This window comes from Acomys minous (assembly GCF_964271855.1).
Source record: "Acomys minous genome assembly, chromosome: 6".
Lineage (NCBI taxonomy): Eukaryota > Metazoa > Chordata > Mammalia > Rodentia > Muridae > Acomys > Acomys minous.
The window spans coordinates 89,577,150-89,595,864 of record NC_140487.1 but is presented as its reverse complement, the minus strand read 5'-3'; the positions used below and the strand labels follow the sequence as shown (position 1 = coordinate 89,595,864).

Below are 18,715 nucleotides of genomic sequence, written 5' to 3'. Positions count from 1 at the left end.
CCCATCCTAGCCGACTCTGGAAGAACGGCTTTTAATTTCACACTGTCACCCAGCCTCTTAACTAGGAAATGCTCAATTGAATCCAGTTACCTTTGCTTCAGCTCCTTGTCACATTAATTAAGAACAAACAAAAACTGGGGCTGGATGTAATAGTAATCCCAGCACTCAGGGGGCCGAGGCAGGTCAGCCTGGGCACAAGGAGAAGAGAGAGAAAGAGCGAAAAAAGGAAGGAAGGGCCCTCAGAACAGGAGAACTTGATTGATATTCAAGTTACCGTGGGACGCTTGGGTGAAATGTGGTCTAACTGGAATTTGGAGGCTAGCGATCACGCTTGCTAACCCTTTCAGTGATGGGGTTCCTCTGCAGGCTTTAACCGGAAGTGTGAGAAGCAAGATTAGAAGTGTGCTTACTGCTTGCTCTGCCTCAGTAGGTTCACTCCTGGGGAGGAGGGGACGCACTTAGATGTGCAAGCTTCAGAGATATAACACAGTGCTCGAAGGCTACATGGGTTCCCATGGGATGTTGGAGGGGAGGTAGGGAGCTGTGCATGATATAAGTGGGAATCTTGTCTAGTGCTGGGCCACGAACCAACATTTTGTGGGATGCTGTGGCAGGTTAATCAGCCTTAGATTTTGGCTTTCGTTGACTAATAATTATTAAGAAGCTTCTCTCTTGGGTTTTTATTTTTGGTGGGTTTTTTTTTTTGCTGCGTAATATGGAATGTGTTTGTATGAATGTGGTATATGTGTATATATGTATTTGGGTTTTTTCTTCGTTGAATTATCTGTTTATAAATGACCTTATGACTCCTTCTAGTCATGAAGCCTAGTCAAATGACAAAAGTACAACTTGATATAGTAAAACATGTCCAGAGCACAGCTCTTGTGCAAACTACAGTATGAACAATCTCAGCATCAGGTCTCAGAGTAAGAGGTTGCCTCTGCCACTCTGACTGAGCCCCCCCCCCCCTGCCGAGAGCTGACACTGTTGGACAGTGGTGGGAAGTAAGGAAAGTGCCTTATCACTCGGCAGCAGCCCATGTCTTCAGAGAGCCCACTAGGAACGAGGCTGCTGGGAGAGAGAGCTCTTCAGAAGGACCCTCCCTTCTCCTCTAGGGAGGAAGTGGACTGGTTATTCTGCCTCTCCTGGAAAGATGCTCCTTAATGATTTCAACATTTTCTCTTTACTCTGATCCTGATCGCACTAGCAGTGCCGGGTCCCATCCCACCCCACTGGCTTCTTTCCCTTGCCAGAGGTCAGAGGCACCAGTACCTCCTCCCTCCCAGCCTCTTCAGCTATCCACCTGCCTTTCCGCTGAGGCATCTTTTCTCTGCATTTGGCATAAGCAATTATTTCTCCTATCACAGCTCTTAATGCTTCCCGGAGAGTTAGCAGATCTTTTTTTTTTTTTTTTTTTTTTTTTTTGCTGACGGATATCACCCCACCCAGAAATAATAGCCTGCCTCCCTCTGTCTTGTTAATAATAAAAAGGCACTACACCCCCCACCCTATCATGGCTGCACCTTAGAGAGTGCAGGAGCCCTTTGCTGCCAAGGTCAGCCAGGGTTCTGGGTCACTAAAGCCCCAAGGACAAGGCCAGAGATAGGGCCTCTGAAACTGGAGATGCCCAGATGTGCCAGCCCACTCCATCTTTAGTGAGAGAGTGCATTTGGCTGCTCTGATTTCAGGTACAGTGTTAACTTTCTTTGAGTGAGTTATTTTGAATACATAGAGATATAGGGGGGTTGGAAATAGAAACAGTTCTGCCTCCTCAGCCCACTGAACTTGATATGATCCCAGCATCTTGAAGGTCATTCTCTGGGTCCTGGGTCTGGATTAAAAAAAAAAAAAGCTGCACAAGTACAAATTGGGGGCACATTCTAGTTTTCAGAGAGGCTAGGGTAGAGTTTGAGGGCATTTGCAAGTGGAAAAGAAGTGTGTGGGGGGCGGGGAGAAGGGGAGAGAGAGAGAGAGAGAGAGAGAGAGAGAGAGAGAGAAAGAGAGAGAGAGAGAGAGAGAGAGAGAGAGAGAGAGAGAGAGAGAGATCTCCACATTGGAGGAAACAGTGGACCTCTCTTGTCCCAAGTCTCCTGGTGTCTTGTGTCCCATTTTCATCCCCCTGTTTTAAGGAGTCCTGTCACTCTAATGTCCAGATGATGTCCCAGCATGAATTCTAACCAGATGAGCCTGTATGCCTGCCTAGCTCTAGTGTGCTACAACTTTGCATTGTTTCTGGGCCTGAAGCTACTCAGTTCAATGTAGCAGCCACATGGAGTTCATTAAATAAAAGGTTAGTTCCTTAGTCACACTCAGACTGTTCGAAGCGCTAGGAACTTTGTGTAGCTGGTAGCTACCATCGGACATGATGGGTATCGTATGTTTTCCTGGTCCCGGAACGTTCTGTGGAAATGATGTCAGCCTAGGGCATCTGTGGCCCTGAGGATTAGGAGTGGAGCATCAGTTCTGCATAGTAACCATAAGGCCCGGGGTGAAGGGACCCGTCTGTCCAACACCATAGAGCCCCTATCCCTCCCTGTCCTCCCCCCTTTTTCTCCATTCAAAAAAAAAGTTTGAGTTAAGGCAGTCAGGCCCCAGCTGTCATAAAACTCTGTGGGATGACCTTCAGCATCACTTTCCCTCTCCGGATCTATGTCCTCTTCGGAAGATGGTTCTCGCCAGATCTAATAGTCTAATAAAATATTACAGCGTGGCCATTCCAACTTGGTACCTTCCCAAGAAAAGTAATGGTCTGTGCCAAGAACGTGGCTTTGATTTCACTGTGCAGGTTGGTGTGGCCCAGTGGAAAGATCCCAGAACTTTGAGTCATATCCGAGTGTGTCTCAGTTCAGCCGGCACGACCTTGGGCTTAAGTACTTGATGTCACTGCACCAGAGCCGATGGGTAGGGCTACCCCTGAAGTGAAGGAGAGAAATGCAGAGAGTGAGTGAGTGGGTAGAGCCCTTTCTCTGTCCGCCTGCTTTGGAGACGCCTTAAAAGAGAGTGACTCTTGAGTCTAACTAAGGCACAGACGACAGAGTCAGAAGTCCTGGCTGGGAGGAAGTAGTGTGGCGTTTCCAGATGGCTACAGCACTCCTCCTACCAGTCTTCCATGAAGCAGGAGGCAGCAGTTACGATCTAGCGGAGAGGAAGCTGCAGCTCCACGGCTGGCATCTGTTCTTCCCCCTAATCGCGACCAGGAACCTCTCCCACATCTCGCCCATTTAGAGGACCCAGGCAGACAGAGAGGGCGCCATACTAAGTGTGCACCTTTGACAGTCTGATAGAGTATTTTATATTTTATTCTCTATTGGTCGTGAGCCAAACCTTTAACAGCTAAAGCTCTCCAACACAGTCTGATAGATTTTTTTTTAAAAAAAAAAAAAAAAAAGGAAGTTTCAAGGCACATGGATCTATCATCACAACTTTCCTAAAAAGACATTCTGGGCCTGCTGTGGGCCTACTATGTATCAGATATGCTTATGTATGGTCCCCTTAGATGCTTCCCCAACTGTGTGGCTCTTTTCCTTTGAGCCAGCTCCCGGGAACACATGTGAAGTCCACTCACTAACGCAAATTATGCATTCAGTTTCGATTGAGCTCCTGCCCTAGTGAAGCTCTGAAAGTAGGTGGAAAGAAAGTGAGTGTGCAGAGATCACCGTGATGTGCGGCCTGATGGAGCAGGTCGGGTATCAGGGACAGATGGCTGTGATCGAGGGGAGGGTATGATAGCTGTGGCCATGAAACAGACACTTTCTGTAGCATTCAAGGAAAGAATAGTCACGTTTGCCTGGGCCTCATGGAGAACACAGCCAGGCCTAGACTGGTAATCAGGAATTTATTTGCCATGACAGTAAACAAACAGAAAACTCAGAGGCGTGGGGTAGAAACTTTCCGTACATATCCAGAAGCCTGCAACCGCATCTCTGTCTGAACTAGGGTGCACATGGATGGGTGATCAGCGGGAGAGAAGAGGTTGGGCCAGACGCTCTGAATGCTGAGGTAAAGGATTTGGACTTCTATCTCAAGGTCTTTAAGACACATTGGAGAGTTCCGAGCAGGGAAACCTGGCAGGACCCAACTGCACATGAGGTGTTACCATGAGGTTTTTACCCCCAGTGTGGATTTTTGTTTTTGGGTTTTGGTTTTTTGTTTTTGTATTTGTTTTTAGAATAGCATGTATTGGGGTGGCAGGTGCAGAGAGGAACAGAAAAGATGAAGCCACAAAAGCAGGCAGCTGTCCTGTGTGTAAGGAGGGCTGCGTCCACAGGCACAGAGGGAAACGAGTGTTCACAGGCAAAGCTGTCGTCTCCAGGAGCCAGCTGGTTGCTTTCTGGTCTCCCTGCTCCCACAGGTGGGATTACAGGTCCCTGGGAGGGCTTGCTCATAGAAGCTCAGCAGCCCCCGAGTCGGCTCTCTGCTGCCATTCTCCTGGTTTCCTTAGAATGAATGTTCCCTGGAGACCTGCCTGCTCTAGGGAGTTTGTATTCACTCAGAGAATAGGGTGTTACAACAGACTGGGGCGAGGGGGGGGGGATCTGTAGCTTCATCTTCAAATTATGAAGCTGTGCGTGTCTCCTCTGCTAGGCTAGCAGTCCTGTGTGTACGCATTTCTGCTCCCCAGTGTCTAGAATAAGCCCTGTTTACATAGCAACCATGTCAACGTCATGGTTTCTTGAGCACTTACTTTGGACCGGTCATTGTGCCTAGGAATCACGCACGCGAGAGGCTCCTTTAGAGAGCTCCTGAGCTATGTTACTCAAGCGATGCCGCTCAGAAAGGCACAGAGTCACCACAACTGGAGAGGGAACAGGAATCATATCTAAAGCTCTCCAACACCGAAACTGTTCTTAACCTCTCTACCCACTTCCATTCTCTATTGGGATATCAATTTCAGTTAAAGCAACATAAGTATACACTTCTTTCAAAATGAGGTTGCCTAGCATTCTAACCAGCACCTGTCAAGGATGAAGGCTGATAAGAACAGGAAGGATGTTCCTAAGGTCTAGAAAGAGGAGCTTTGCAGCAGCCAGGGATGACCAGGGGTAGTGTAGGAGCTGGTTGTGAACTTGGTGTTCTCGGAAATATCCATTGCAGATGCCCAGCCCTTCCTGGGTTCTCCACCAGCCCCAGCCCCAACTGCCCCCGCTCCAATTTTCAAAGCCACTTCTAGCAGCAGTTTGTTGTTATTGTATCCTTTTTGTAGTGGGTTAGGGAGACTGAAAGCTCAAGAGGAAGAGAGAGCCTGGGCATGTAGAAATGCTGGAGATCTCTGTTCACATCATCTGTTAAGTCAGCAGTCAGTCACCTGCCTTTTGGGCCACGGACACCTGAAGAGGAGTGGCTTCTTCACTCACAGCTTTGCCTAGCATAAGAGCTGTGCTGGCCTAGAAATGCCAGTCTCCTCAGCAGAGACTCTGGGTTAGTGAAATGAGCCAGATACTGCTGGTTTGAGGCAAGAGGAAGTCTCCAGAGCACTGTCTGTAGCATTAGGAGCCCTGAGCTCTAGGCCACCAGCTCAGGAGGGTCAACATGCCACCAGTACAGTCCCTCCTCAGGAGCTGAAGGTCACCATTTTTTGTTTTTTGTTTTTTGGATCTGTTTCAATGTAGCAAAGGGCCCGACATTTGCAGTCCTTCTGCTGCGGTTTAACAGATGTTTGAGGAAACTTGAAATTTTTAGGTCTGCAGATGAACGTTCAGATGCCAGATTGAGCAAATCATTTTCCTACCACTTTTGGTCAGTTTTCTTCTCAGAGGTCCCTTGCACAATGGGCTAAAAGAAACGATAGGCTGTGGCTCTAAATAAAGGAGGAAAACTAAGCAGAGGTTAGGTAGGGAGAGAAGGACCCAGACGCTGCTCCCCTTCAGATCTCTTGCCTGGGCCAGTCTCTGGGGAATCTAAAGCCGTAATTCTCCAGAGCTCAGGGAGATTCTGACTCAAGATCATCTTTGAGGGAAATGGTCTTGATTGTGTCGTCGGCTTTCCAGTGCCAAGTCCCTTTACCCAACAGAGTCTGACTCCAACAGGCTCCTTTCTGGACCTCAGCTCTAGCTGCCTCAAACCAGTAGAAGTCAAGATGTTTGCTATGTGTTGTGCAGCTGTTGGATAGTGAAGAGCATACACTGCTGGGCATTGTATAACCCTTGACCTTCCATCATCTCATCTGTCTCATAGCAGAAGGCTGTTACCAGGGTACCACTTGCTCATCATCTTTTACCACCAATCTCACTGCATCTCCATCTTCTCCCTCGTCTTTCTAAGGCTCAACTTACCCCTCCCCCGTGTTTGAGTCACACTGAGATAAAGACTTGGCATGGCACACATCTTGTGACTTCGTGACAATGGCTCGCTGTGTTTGCTCACCTGTTCTCCTACTCACTCTTTATTTCTTTAGTACATCTCTGAGGTACCTGTTGTCTCTGTTGAAGGTGAACAAGATGCCGGGTTTTTGTTTGTTTGTTTGTTTGTTTGTTTTTTGTTTTTGTTTTTGGTTTTTGGTGGTTTTTTTTGTTTGGTTGGTTTTTGGTTTTTTTTTTGTTGTTGTTGTTGTTCTGTTTTGTTTTCCCACCGCACGGAGTAGATCCTCCAGAAGTGTCTGCTGAGTGAGGTGATATCTTGCTCTGAAGCAAACTTCTCTTGGTCCTTCCAACCTTAGACACTAGAGTAAGAAGCCTATCCCCTTACTTCTTCGCTTAGCGAAGACACAGAGCTGTGATTCTGGGTGCTTGGCTCAGTGACCATTTCAGTAGAGGAACCAAGCTATAATGAACCCCCAAAGAACCACAAACACCAGCCTCGTTCCTCATGAGCTCTGGGGGTTCCTTTGTTTTGTTTTTTGTTCAGTGTGTTTTGTGCCCTCTGCAGGTCTCAGGCTCTCTGCTGAGACACTGAGCCCTAGACATAACTCAGGTATATGTACACACACCTTGAGAAAACCACGGGACTAGATGGTGAGAGAAGGACAAAAGGAGTGCGCCACTAAAACGGATCTCAGGGTAAGGCAATGCCAGGCAGAGAAGAATGCCGAAAGGAGGTGTCATTTGAGCTCAGCCCTTTTAAGAGCGAGATCCAGCCCTCTCCCCCCACCCTCCAACCCCCAGTGAATGTATGCCGTGGGGGCGGTTGAACTTTGAGGGAACACAAATGTATTCAGGTAACCTCAGTAATTGGCAAGGTGAGACAGGTAAAGCCTTTTCACTGTGGGCAGATTTCCTCCTTCCTACCACTGCTTCTTCCTGAGTGGGAAACAGTTCTGCCATGTTGTAACCTGTTCCTGGCCCTAAGATACAAGGGATAGGAGCTCGTTCTGCGGTGTAGAGTCCCGCCCAGACAGTTATATGGAGGTGTTGATCCTTCAGCTCTGGTCCCAAAAAGCACACAGAGACACGCCATGCAGAGGCCGCTCCGCTTCTCTGCCGTGTGCTGGGAAGATGTGGCAGGTACAGAGGCCCCCTAGGCCACCCACAGGTTTCTAGAAGATGTAGATGCTGAAGGCAGCTGCCTGGCTCCATCAGTGAGAGGAGGCTACTGAGGCAGATTAGTCATTCACATCATTTTCTGTTGAGTCAACATCTATTTTTAGATATAGAACTCATAAAGGGACCTAGTGTCCCTGCCATAGAAAGGGGGATGTGCCACAAGTGAGGGGTCTGCTCACCCTTCATCCCCTCTCTGCACTTAACTTTCTTTGCCTAAAGATCTCACAAACAAAGCCAGCTTTGCTGCTCAAGCTTTAGCTCTTAATGTCAAATGTCTGGTTTAGGGTGCCATTTGTTGTGCACTATGCATTTATGGACACACATAAACACGTAACATACACACACACACACACACACACACACACACACACACACACACACACGCCCATGTGCACATTCTCACCCTAATGGGTTTAGCAGGTCTTCTGGATCTGTTCTATAGATTAAATAAAACTGCCAGCTGAGAAATGCTCAGGCATATAGGTCCCTTCCTGTCCACCGTTGTCAGATGTACTCTGAAATGACTGTTTTCATCTTCTATTCTGAGCCATAACCGCCCCAGAAATAGCTTTAGCAGGAAAGTGCTTTTGTTAGACTAGCTGTAAATTATATTTCAAATGTCTGATGTTGTTTTCTTTAAAAAAAATAAATAAATAAGTAAATGAAAGTCTAAAATTAATGACTGCTGGGGTTTGCTTTGCTTATGTGTACTGCTGAAGAGTTGGCTTCTTGCAGATGGAATCTCAGATCTGTTTACAACTCTATGTTAGCTTTTTGGGGAGGAAAAAAAAGCAGTTGAGAGATCTGGGAGGACAAATTTACAAAGTCAAGCTTATTATAACCAGCGAGGAGGCTCTCTTTTTTCTCCCACTGTCCTTCCCCTCCTTCCTGTCCACCGTGTCCCTGTTTTGTTTGTTATGGTTTTATCTGCCCTGCATCAAAGTTAGAGGCAACCGGTCCTTGCAGATGTGACAACAAGGTCACACATCGAGTTTAACAAGCAGATGTTCATTCAACCCCATTTCCCCAGCACTTTGTCATTCAGTGAGAGCAGACCTCATGGGAACAGACTGGAGCAACCAACACAAAGGATGGGACATTAAAAAAAAAATCTTACAGAGAACCTGATCACTTTTATGCTTAGGGTGGAGAGTGGGGGTGGGGAGGACGGCACAGAGAGGAATGTGCAGAGCAGAATTTCATGATCTTTTTTTTTTTTTTTTTTTGGTTTATTCAAAGATTATTATGTGCTGGATACAGTAAATCATCTATACTCCCACATCCAGGAGGTAAATCTTCAGAACTTTGTGTGTGGGTAGCTCTGCGTTTACCAGCTGCCATACAGTAGCTATTTTGTTCTGCGCTTCGAGACCCTTGTCTGCGCGTTTGCTTTAGGTTGTGTCGACACCTCTCCTTTCACTCATCTCTTTTTCTCCTGTTCTTACTCCTGTACAAGAATCATGGGTCCTGAGGACAGACCAGGGACTGTCATCTTGGTTGTTACCTCAGTCTCCACTCTGAGGAGGAGTGCCCGCCACGTATTTAGCATCTCTCGCCTTCCCCTAGGTGTCCTATGCCCGTCCAAGCTCGGCCTCAATCAGGGATGCTAACCTGTACGTCAGCGGCCTTCCCAAGACCATGACCCAGAAGGAGCTGGAGCAGCTTTTCTCGCAATACGGTCGCATCATCACCTCACGTATCCTGGTTGATCAAGTCACAGGTTAAGTGTCTCCTTGTAGTTGGTTTCCCTGTGTATCTGTGCCCTGGCACCCACAGAACTGGGTTCAAGGCTGTCGAAGGTGACAGTGTAGAGCCTGAACAGGCAGGTTTCCGATGCTTGTTCATGGGCTACCTGAATGGGTCATCTGGAGAAGCCAGAGGCTCCACAGCTTAAACTACTGGACATGGTTGTAAAAGATGATTTGGGAGTGGGGTTCTGTGGCTTTCAAAGTCTCTCTCAGCCTTCAACCAGAGTGTGATCTCTACCTCGAGATCACAGCGATGTAGAGTTAGAAGGGCCGTCAAGCTGCCTTATTCTACACATCAGGAATCATCTGAAGTAGGGAGTCAGATTTCCCACCCACTAATCAACAGGGCAGGAGTATGGGCACAGCCTCTCATCCTAGGGCTCTTTGTCCATAAGCAAGAAACCACTCTGATGTAAGAGATGTAAGGTAGCTTGGGCTGCACTGTCAGTGGCACTGTCTTTTGTCTGTGCCTGATTTGATCCCAATTTGAAATGCGCTCCCCCACCACCACCACCCACCACTCACCCCCCCATCCCCCACCCCATGCAAGAAAAGAGATGAGCATGCATGTTTACTCTTTGATTCATGATGCCATCTCCCACTGGTGCTGACTCTACCTCCAACGCTGCACAGAGAGATGCTCAGGACCAAGGATAAAGGAGACACAGAGCCTGTGTTCACATGGCTCCAGTGTGACAGATACTTGCCAGGGACTGTCCCAGTGTCCCATGAGAGTTCAGAAGAAGGTGTACTGTGCCTGGTGGCTACTGTTGGAGAAACTCCATAGCAAAGGCAATTTTGGATCAGAGCTTTGGAGAATGATTCTGCTTCCGGGGTTGGGGGGAAGAAGGGTTAGAGCAGTCTACGTATAGAGGATGGTATATCCCGAGATCTGATGTTCAGAAAGAATACAACCTGTTCAGTGCAGGTCAGGGTGCCCAGTGTGAGGGTCAATAGGAGATCTGAGGCCAGATTCCTCACCTGAAAAGTCTGGATTTTTATCTGCATGTAGCAAAGATCCAGGGAAAGATCATTTGTAGGTCTTATTTGTCTCTGTTTAAGACAACAAAAAATAAGTGGCAGGCATAAAGTACATCATTCAAAGGGTTCAAGAGAAACACGGAATATGTTCCTAAAGGATGCAGTGTGTGGTCAGAGGTTGCTTTTCAAATAAATGACAGTTCCAGTTATGAGGTATGAACAGCACTTTGCAGAACTAGATAGTGTTGAGTGGTTATTTAATGACTAAAGGTTGATGGGACTGGGGAGGGCAGCTGTGGGGCCTGGAAGGCAATGCCCCTGTGTTCTCTCCATTGTAGACATCTGCCCAGAGCCGTGCTGGAAGAAATGCACGCAGATGCCATTTGGTGAGGGCAGTGATTCAGGGAGCTGGCCTCACAGGTGGATTGAGTCCCCACCAAATATCCACAGGGTGCTTCCCAGGGATACCTGCTGACTGTTTGTTCACTGTTCACAAATGCTCTTTTTTTTTTTTCTTTACCCAGGAGTTTCCAGAGGGGTGGGATTCATCCGCTTTGATAAGAGGATTGAGGCAGAAGAAGCCATCAAAGGGCTGAACGGCCAGAAGCCCAGCGGTGCTACAGAACCGATTACTGTGAAGTTTGCCAACAACCCCAGCCAGAAGTCCAGCCAGGCCCTGCTCTCCCAGCTCTACCAGTCCCCCAACAGGCGCTACCCTGGCCCTCTCCACCACCAGGCTCAAAGGTTCAGGTAGGCATGGCCGCAGAGGACAGAGACTACCACCCACTACACCAACACCAGTATAGACTGGTGCATGGACCAGAGAGCCCACAGCTCTGAAGGACGGGACAAGGCAAACAGCCTCTGCCCTGCCCAAGCCTTCACTGTGTGGTGCCTTCCCCAGGGCATCGCTTGTCACTCCTATAAAACCATACAACAGGACGAGGGGCTCGTCTTCCTAGGCCCCCTCTAGCTTGTCACTGCGACTGCTGGTTAAACATGAGGCTCATTAGTAGAAACAAAACCTCTCTTTAGCCAGACAAGAAGAATCCATTTTAATGGTACTAACCACTGACATGTGGCCAAATGCAGCAGCTTAGACTTAGGGCAGGATAGACCCAAAGGCAGATCCTTGCCAGGAGTGACTTGCTCTTGCCTCTTTTCCTAGGTAACTCTGTAGGGATCCAGGGGAGGAGAGAGTATCTTTAATACTACGTTTACTCTCTTCGGTCACATACTCTGGAAGATGCAAAGGAAGATTCACCCATACTTTAGTAGTGCTTTCACTGGGTACCCAACCCCTAGGAAGTCCCTAGTACAATGGACGAGTTCGCCATGGGACATTTCTGGAAGATGGGTTTTAACCAGGACAGCAGTTAGACCCTAACCAGCCTCTGTCGTGCAGGGGAGAGACACAGTCTTGACCTCCACTTGGTAAATTCTAAGTGATCGCTTTATTCCGCCCACGTACCAACTTCCCTTTAATGGAAGGGTTTTCCTCATTGTCAGGCCCCACGTGAGAAAACGGGCGGTCCTTCCTTCTCCCTGTAATAGTAACTGTCCATCTGGCTACAGTGGGAGAAAAAAAAAGCCGCTTCTTCACATGTCCTCCTATGCCCCATGGCTCTGAAATAGTTAACTGTTTCATGAAGGGCCCAAGCCATCTAATTTCTATTTTGTGTGAAAGCACATGTAGTATTTCTGTAAAAAGCCTCTCCAGCGGGCTCCTAATGGTGGAGACCATGGTTACTACTGCCCCATGGTGTGAATGAATAGCTTGCCCTCAAGTAAGGTAGTGCATGTGAGGGAGATTATAACAGAATAGCGTTTTGCTGGGAGGTGCACTGGGCTGTAAGTAGTAAGCTGAGTTTGGTTTGGTTTGGTTTTCTTTTGTTTGTTTTTTTAACCTTGGCTCTCAAAAGCTCTCTGCCTTCCAGATTGTGTGTGGCCGGATTTAGTGAAGGCAGCTAAACTAACTAAGAGAAAAGAACTGTTCATATGTATAGACTGTGCTCATGTATTGTTAATCTGGACCAGAGACCTTTACTCCCAAGTTTAGTGGTAATAAAAGATAAACAATTCAAGAACATCCCCTCCGTTTTAACAGTTTCACAGACAACATAAGAATAAATCCATACAAATGTTGCGGAGGGAGGGGGTGGGGAGGTACTGAATTAATTCAGACCTTGAAAGAAAGCAGGGTCCATTAGACACCTGCTTTAGACTCTAGCATTGACCTGGACGTGAGTTACTTGCCATTGGAAACAGGGGAAGAGAAAGCTGCCGCGGATAGTCTCCTGAGCACTGGGGAAAGTTGTCGAGCCTTTCTTCTTTGAAAATGGAGCATTCTTATTAATAGTTCCATTGAGTGATCTTGCCATCTGCGAGGCATTAACCCAGAGACCCTCCTTCTCTTTGCAGGCTGGACAATTTGCTTAATATGGCCTATGGCGTAAAGAGGTAATTAAAACTCCACAGATTGCCAGATGTCCGTGTTGGCACAGACTGGGGCTAGAATTTTTTTTTTAATTCACTAACTTTACTTTTATTTTTTTTTTAATTCTTCCTTTTTCTTCCACCAGCATGTCAAATTCTTAATTTTAGTTTTGGACCTCGGTTGATTTTGTTTCTTTTAGGGCACACAAAAATGTACTTGTGTGCTTCACCCTTTCTTTTTTTCACAGGTGGGCTTTCCCTGCGGTTCAGGTGCCACAGCTACGAAGCCTCTGGGTGCTCTGATCTGGTCCCGAGCGGCTTCCCTCGAGGAGAAAGCCCTGACTTTTCTGGCTGATTTTGCAAACTTGCGAGCACCTGTTTTGCGTTTTTGGTGCCAGGATTCAGTTTAAGAGGGCAGATCCCAGCAAATCAAAATTAGAACATTTTGCTAATCATGGCTGACAATCTTGTGATTTTTTTCAGTAGAAAAAAAAATAGATTTTTTTTTAAACTACAAGCCCTGGCCAACTCATGAATTAAAACGTGGGTGGCTTCTTTGACACCTATCTCACCTGTGTGCATTTCAAGGCCCATCTTGAGAATAAAGCGTATCTGTGTGCACCTCAACCAGGGGCTTCTTATATTACAGGTTTTAGGTGTTATTATAAGTCTTCTCTCAGTTATATATGTGTGTGGTGGGGGGGGGGGTTAAATTTAAGGTTTCTTTCATTTGAAACCTTTTTCTGGGGCTGGAGACTCAAGGGTTTGAGACTTTGAATGTAATCACAAGGCTTTCCAGGCCCAGCCTGAGATCAGAGTCTTAGAAGTTAGGTGGGTTACGTCACTGTATCTGTGAGGTTCTCTTATGTGACCCGACAAGCTCCTCTGCACTGCAAGGGACATAGCGGTTTCATCCTTCTCAGTAGAGATGTGCTCCTTAACACCCCTCCACTGGTTGAGGGAAAGAGATGTGGTCTCCAGTGGCCACCAGCACACGCCCCCACTTTATGCAGGTCTTTCTTTTGCCACTTGGCTGTGCATGGTAAGTACCCTGACTCTGAAAACCAGCCCATAGTGAAGGGAGTAAGTTGACTGCAGCTTCACTAGCAAAGAGCAGCAGCCTCTTCAGTCTCAGTCCCAGCCACAAGTCAGGCCAACTATGACTTCTCTGCACATGTCTAGTGCAGTGCTTGCCTTGTTTCCAGGCATGCTACACATCTTTTCTAGCTCTGCCGCGCACCTTTGCTACTCTCTTTCTTCAGTGAGTTAGCACCAAATGCTCTGTTGAAAAAGGTTGTACCGCACATGAGACTAGGCACAACTGGCCTGCGGTCCATGTTTTGCCGTATCACCCAGTGTCCGCTCCAGCCTGCCCCCATCCAATCAAACATAGCCAGCACTAGTCGATAACAAGATTTGCCTTTTCATTGGAGCCCAATTTGGATGTAGCCTCCACTTCTTCCTCAGTGTTCTAGGTAACCATCTCCAGCTTGAGTGGCAATCCTACTTAAAACCCCTTCCTGGCTCTGGCCTTGGCCGTATAATAAACACTTAGTTGCTTTCTGCACATAAACAGAGGTGTCAGAGGCTCACACAACTGAAGGGGAAATAGTTTACAAGTCCGTCTTTAAAAATAATATAATCACTATTAAACCATTTTACCCCTTTAAGGATCTGTGTCATAAATGGTTTTGCTTTTGTTTTGTTGTTAGTTTTTATGCAAAAGGGAAACTTACTTTGGTGAATAGTAGCAAAAAAATAGCATCTACTAAGTTGTTCTGCTTAGCATTTCCTTAGATTATTGTACAAATTCTAGTTAAATGCGAAATTTTGGTAAGACTTCTAAGCCTCCAAGAGTGTCTGCTTATTTTTAAAAACACTCATAACTTCTACTTTGTCTCATACCCTTGTCTATTTTGGACTTCCTCTCCTCCCAATCCCTCCCCTCATCCCTCAAAAAAAAAAAAACTCAACCAAAAGAAAAGCAATGTGGTCATCAGTGAACAGGTCAAAACTCCCTGAGCTCAGTGTGGAACATAATGTTGCCGATACTGTTCTGCCATAGACTCTGGTGTCCTAATTGTTTCTTCCATCACATGGGTTTATTTTATCAGACAGTGAATACAGTATAAAGAGTTACTTTTTTTTTCTTTTCACTACTACACACACACACAAAAAAAATTGACATTTCTAACCTAATACAACAGTTGTCACACCAAAGAAAAGAGCATTTCTGTGCTTTTTTAAAATGTATATACCAATTCCAAATTTATAACTGCACAAACCAGTTGAGGACTTGTTCTAATGATGCTCAGAAATAGATTTGAGATGATACAGTGTCAAGGAGGAGCACATCTGTTATTGCTGCTCCAGTTCTGTGGGAGAACCCTTATGAGTAAATGCTAAACGGAACATGAGCCACTCGACTGGCTAATAGCAAGATACACCCTCACGTTTCCACCGCAGTAACGCCGAGAGGCCTTTGGCAGACATAAGTAGAGGGACTGTAGTGATGGGTACAGTTGAGCACTTCTATCTAGTCCTTCATCTGCCCAAAAAGTAACAGTAAAAAAATTCTCATCATTGACATCAAATTGTCACTCACTCAGTCAGTAAACGTATTTTTCCCCAATGGGCCACTGTGTCTGTGAGAAGCCATATGCACTCCACTGACTGAATAAACCCAGCAGCAGAATGGATGAAACAAGAGTCCCTTCCCAGAGAACTCACAGTCTATGGCAGGGTAGGTTCAGGGTGGGACCGTGTATGAACTTATACTGCGTTAGAACTGTTTAAAATCTTGATCTGGGGGTGGGGGTGGGGGAGGCGGGCCTTTCGTGGCTTTTAGGAAATGACTTGGCCATTCTCTTGGCATGCACATGCCTTAGCTGTCCAGCTACCCCATTGGAAGAAATATCACAGATGTTAGCTTTTGCATTTTGGTTTTGAAACCCTGAAGACTCTCCTGCAAACACTCACTCAGCCCTTTGCCCCGTGTCTGTGTCTGTGCATCTGTGTGTCATCCATGGTCAGACTGATGTCTGGACCAGTCCCCCCTTCTGCTTGTCCCCCCAGGTTCTCCCCAATCACGATTGACGGGATGACAAGTCTTGTGGGAATGAACATCCCTGGTCACACAGGGACAGGCTGGTGCATCTTCGTCTATAACCTGTCCCCTGATTCTGATGAGAGTGTCCTCTGGCAGCTCTTTGGCCCCTTTGGCGCAGTGAACAACGTCAAGGTCATCCGCGACTTCAACACCAACAAGTGCAAGGGATTCGGCTTTGTAACCATGACCAACTACGATGAGGCAGCCATGGCCATCGCCAGCCTCAATGGTTATCGCCTGGGAGACAGAGTGTTGCAAGTTTCCTTTAAAACCAACAAAGCCCACAAGTCCTGAATTTCTCACCCATACTTATTAAAATATATATATAAATATATACGAACAAAACATGCGCGCACACACATACACAAAAGAGAGAGAGAGACAAACTTTCCAAGGCTTATATTCAACCATGGACTTTATAAGCCCGTGTTGCCTAAGTATTAAAACATTGGATTATCCTGAGGTGTACCAGGAAAGGATTTTATAATGCTTAGAAAAAAAAAAGAAAAAAAAACAAAAAAATACCTTTGATGCATTGAATGTTCTTTCATAGCTGTCGTTGTTGAATATAATATACATAGATAGCGATGTGCAGGGATTTTTACCCAGCCAGCTAACTTTACTACCTTCCTTGAAGGTGGGTCTTTTTAAGATGACCATTCGCTCATTTGAAGAAGAAAAACAAAAAACACAAAAAAATAATAAACAATTTTTACAAAGTAATGGGATTCAAAGGAAGAAAAAAAAAAGATTTTTCTTTTTTGTCAAAATGTTGATCCAATCAGATTGGTTAGAAACCCCCACACAAATTAAAGAGGAATAATAAAAATTGCAAAAATGAAAAAAAAACTTTTGCAAATTTTTTTATTTTTCCTTTTTTCTTTTATATCATGTGAACTAAACCAGTCTTCTGTTAGGGGATGGGGAAAGGGGGGTACCTGATGACATTAACAATTTAATAACTAACATTAACATTGTTGCCAAAGAGGTGGTCTCTTTGCTGAAAATGGGTTTCAAGAAAAATCTATTTTTATAAAATATAAAGAATTTTTACAAGAGAATCTGGATTTGAGAAAAAAATATTTTGACTGGCTAATTTAGGGGAAATTGACAACTTTGTCGCGTTCATACTGCACTGGTAACTTTTTAGAGATCAAGATGTGTGTTTTAAACTGGATTCGTAGACTGTTTTTTGAAGGATGGGCTATAAACAGATGATCTTCATATCTTTTCATAGCATGTAATAATAATAAAAAATATTAATTGCTAGGGGAAAGGAGTGTTCGTTCTACCCAGGGTACCACAGTTCCCCACAGTCAAAACCCAAAAGCAAGGAGATGAGTTGAAAGACAGTTTTTCTTTAAGTCATCAGTATGGGATGTCAGCAGAACAAAAATTTAAAAGATTCATTTTCCTTTAAACCTAAAACTTCCTTAGTTTGAGCAGTAGGTGCTACAAAATTATTTACATATCTTAGTATCATAGTTAAATGTACACGTGTTTAGGAGATGAAAAAAAAAAGACACATTTGCTTTACATTCATTAAGCAATTTTCAAATTCACTTTGTAGCCCATGCTGATAAAATTGGGCTGTGTGGGTACATTTGAAACACTGTTTATGTTGCTTGAAACACTTATTTATTTAATTGCAGATGTGATGATGCCTATGGCCAAGATCAAATATAGCTAGATTGGCTAGACTACTTGTTTGTTTACTTAAACTTTGGGAAGAAGCATATTATTGTGTCATTCTGTTGTGTGTGTATGTGTATATATAATATAAATATATATATAAAGTTATTTTTTTCTTTGGTTAATTTATTATAAGTTGTAACACTTGGCTAGTTTTGTTTGTATATGTCTTTAAAATGTTTTCTTATGATATTTAAGTGACAGTTAAAGAGGTATCAAGGTAACTTGTGTAGAGCTATCGTTTGATATATTGTCATGTTTGTTGTGAATATTTTTTCTTACTGCACAGTAGAAAAAAATTTAAAAACTGGGTCTTTATTTTAATGTAATTCAGATTGGGGAAAACTAAACAGAGCTAAGGGAACAAAACGACTGTGGGAGCACGCTCCCACGTCCAGTGCACTGATCATTTTAGTACGTTTGTGCTTTGTATGGTTATATACTTAAAACAAAAATGAAACAAAAAAAAATCCAAGAGTCCATGCTCTTCCCTGGGTAATAGAAACAGTTACTCGCTATGCATAATCTAGTTGATAGTAAAATTTGCTATTGCTTTTCTTGTCTTGTTACATAAAATCTTTTCAATACAAGTTTAGTCTTAATGGTAATAAAACGTTATGGTTATTTATAACTTGTGCTTATTTTGTGCATTTTTTCCCATGCTGAGCCCACTAAGTGCATGTAGACAGGACTGTTGTTTGCACACCGAAGAGGCAAACTTTGTAGTAGTCGTTGTAGTGGTAGACAGGTAACGAAACCCGAGGCTGCATCATAGACTACTCCTTTAAATTTTTTTTCTATTTTTTTTTCCTCTTTTCGGTTTTTGGAGAAAAATAACACCAGATTTCAGTTCAGAGAACACTCGTTCAACATTCAGGGAAACCTTTTTACGTCACCTGCTATGAATGAATGCGGTTTGCTGGCAAAGTTCTGATGTATTTGCTAAGCATTCATGGGAGAGGCATGCCAAAATCTCTTCTCTATGATGTGTTCAATCTGGGGGAAAAAAAAAAGGAAAAAAAATCTTAGGACCAGGCAGTTGTATACTTTAGTTATAAATGAATGACTTCATGTTAATCTTGCTAGTTTAGATGATTTCTGAGGGAAAGTATTGTAAATGTTTTTTTTTTCATAATCTTGTTGTGTTTGAATTATTTGTACTTTATCTGTCCAGACAATAAATGAAAGTGTGTAGAATGAATTTGAGCTTCCCAAATTTTTAAATGTGTTTATTCAAATTTTTTCTATAGTCTATGGCAAATACCCTGATA

At 44.8% G+C, this 18,715-nt stretch overlaps 1 protein-coding gene across 12 annotated transcripts in view; it reads left to right on the top strand.

The window, feature by feature from the left end:
• Nucleotides 1-18,645, top strand: part of ELAVL4 (ELAV like RNA binding protein 4) — a 139,656-nt gene extending 121,011 nt beyond the window's left edge. For 9 of the 12 annotated variants that reach the window (XM_084785829.1, XM_084785825.1, XM_084785820.1 and 6 more), the window contains 4 exons: nucleotides 9,045-9,198; nucleotides 10,732-10,957; nucleotides 12,629-12,667; nucleotides 15,677-18,645. In XM_084785829.1, the coding sequence (XP_084641955.1) occupies nucleotides 9,045-9,198; nucleotides 10,732-10,957; nucleotides 12,629-12,667; nucleotides 15,677-16,046 (789 nt within the window). In that variant the 3' untranslated portion in view covers nucleotides 16,047-18,645. The remainder of the gene's footprint in view (nucleotides 1-9,044; nucleotides 9,199-10,731; nucleotides 10,958-12,628; nucleotides 12,668-15,676) is intronic. The other 3 variants (XM_084785831.1, XM_084785824.1, XM_084785821.1) reach the window with 1 other exon arrangement.
• The last annotated feature ends 70 nt before the right edge of the window (nucleotides 18,646-18,715 follow it).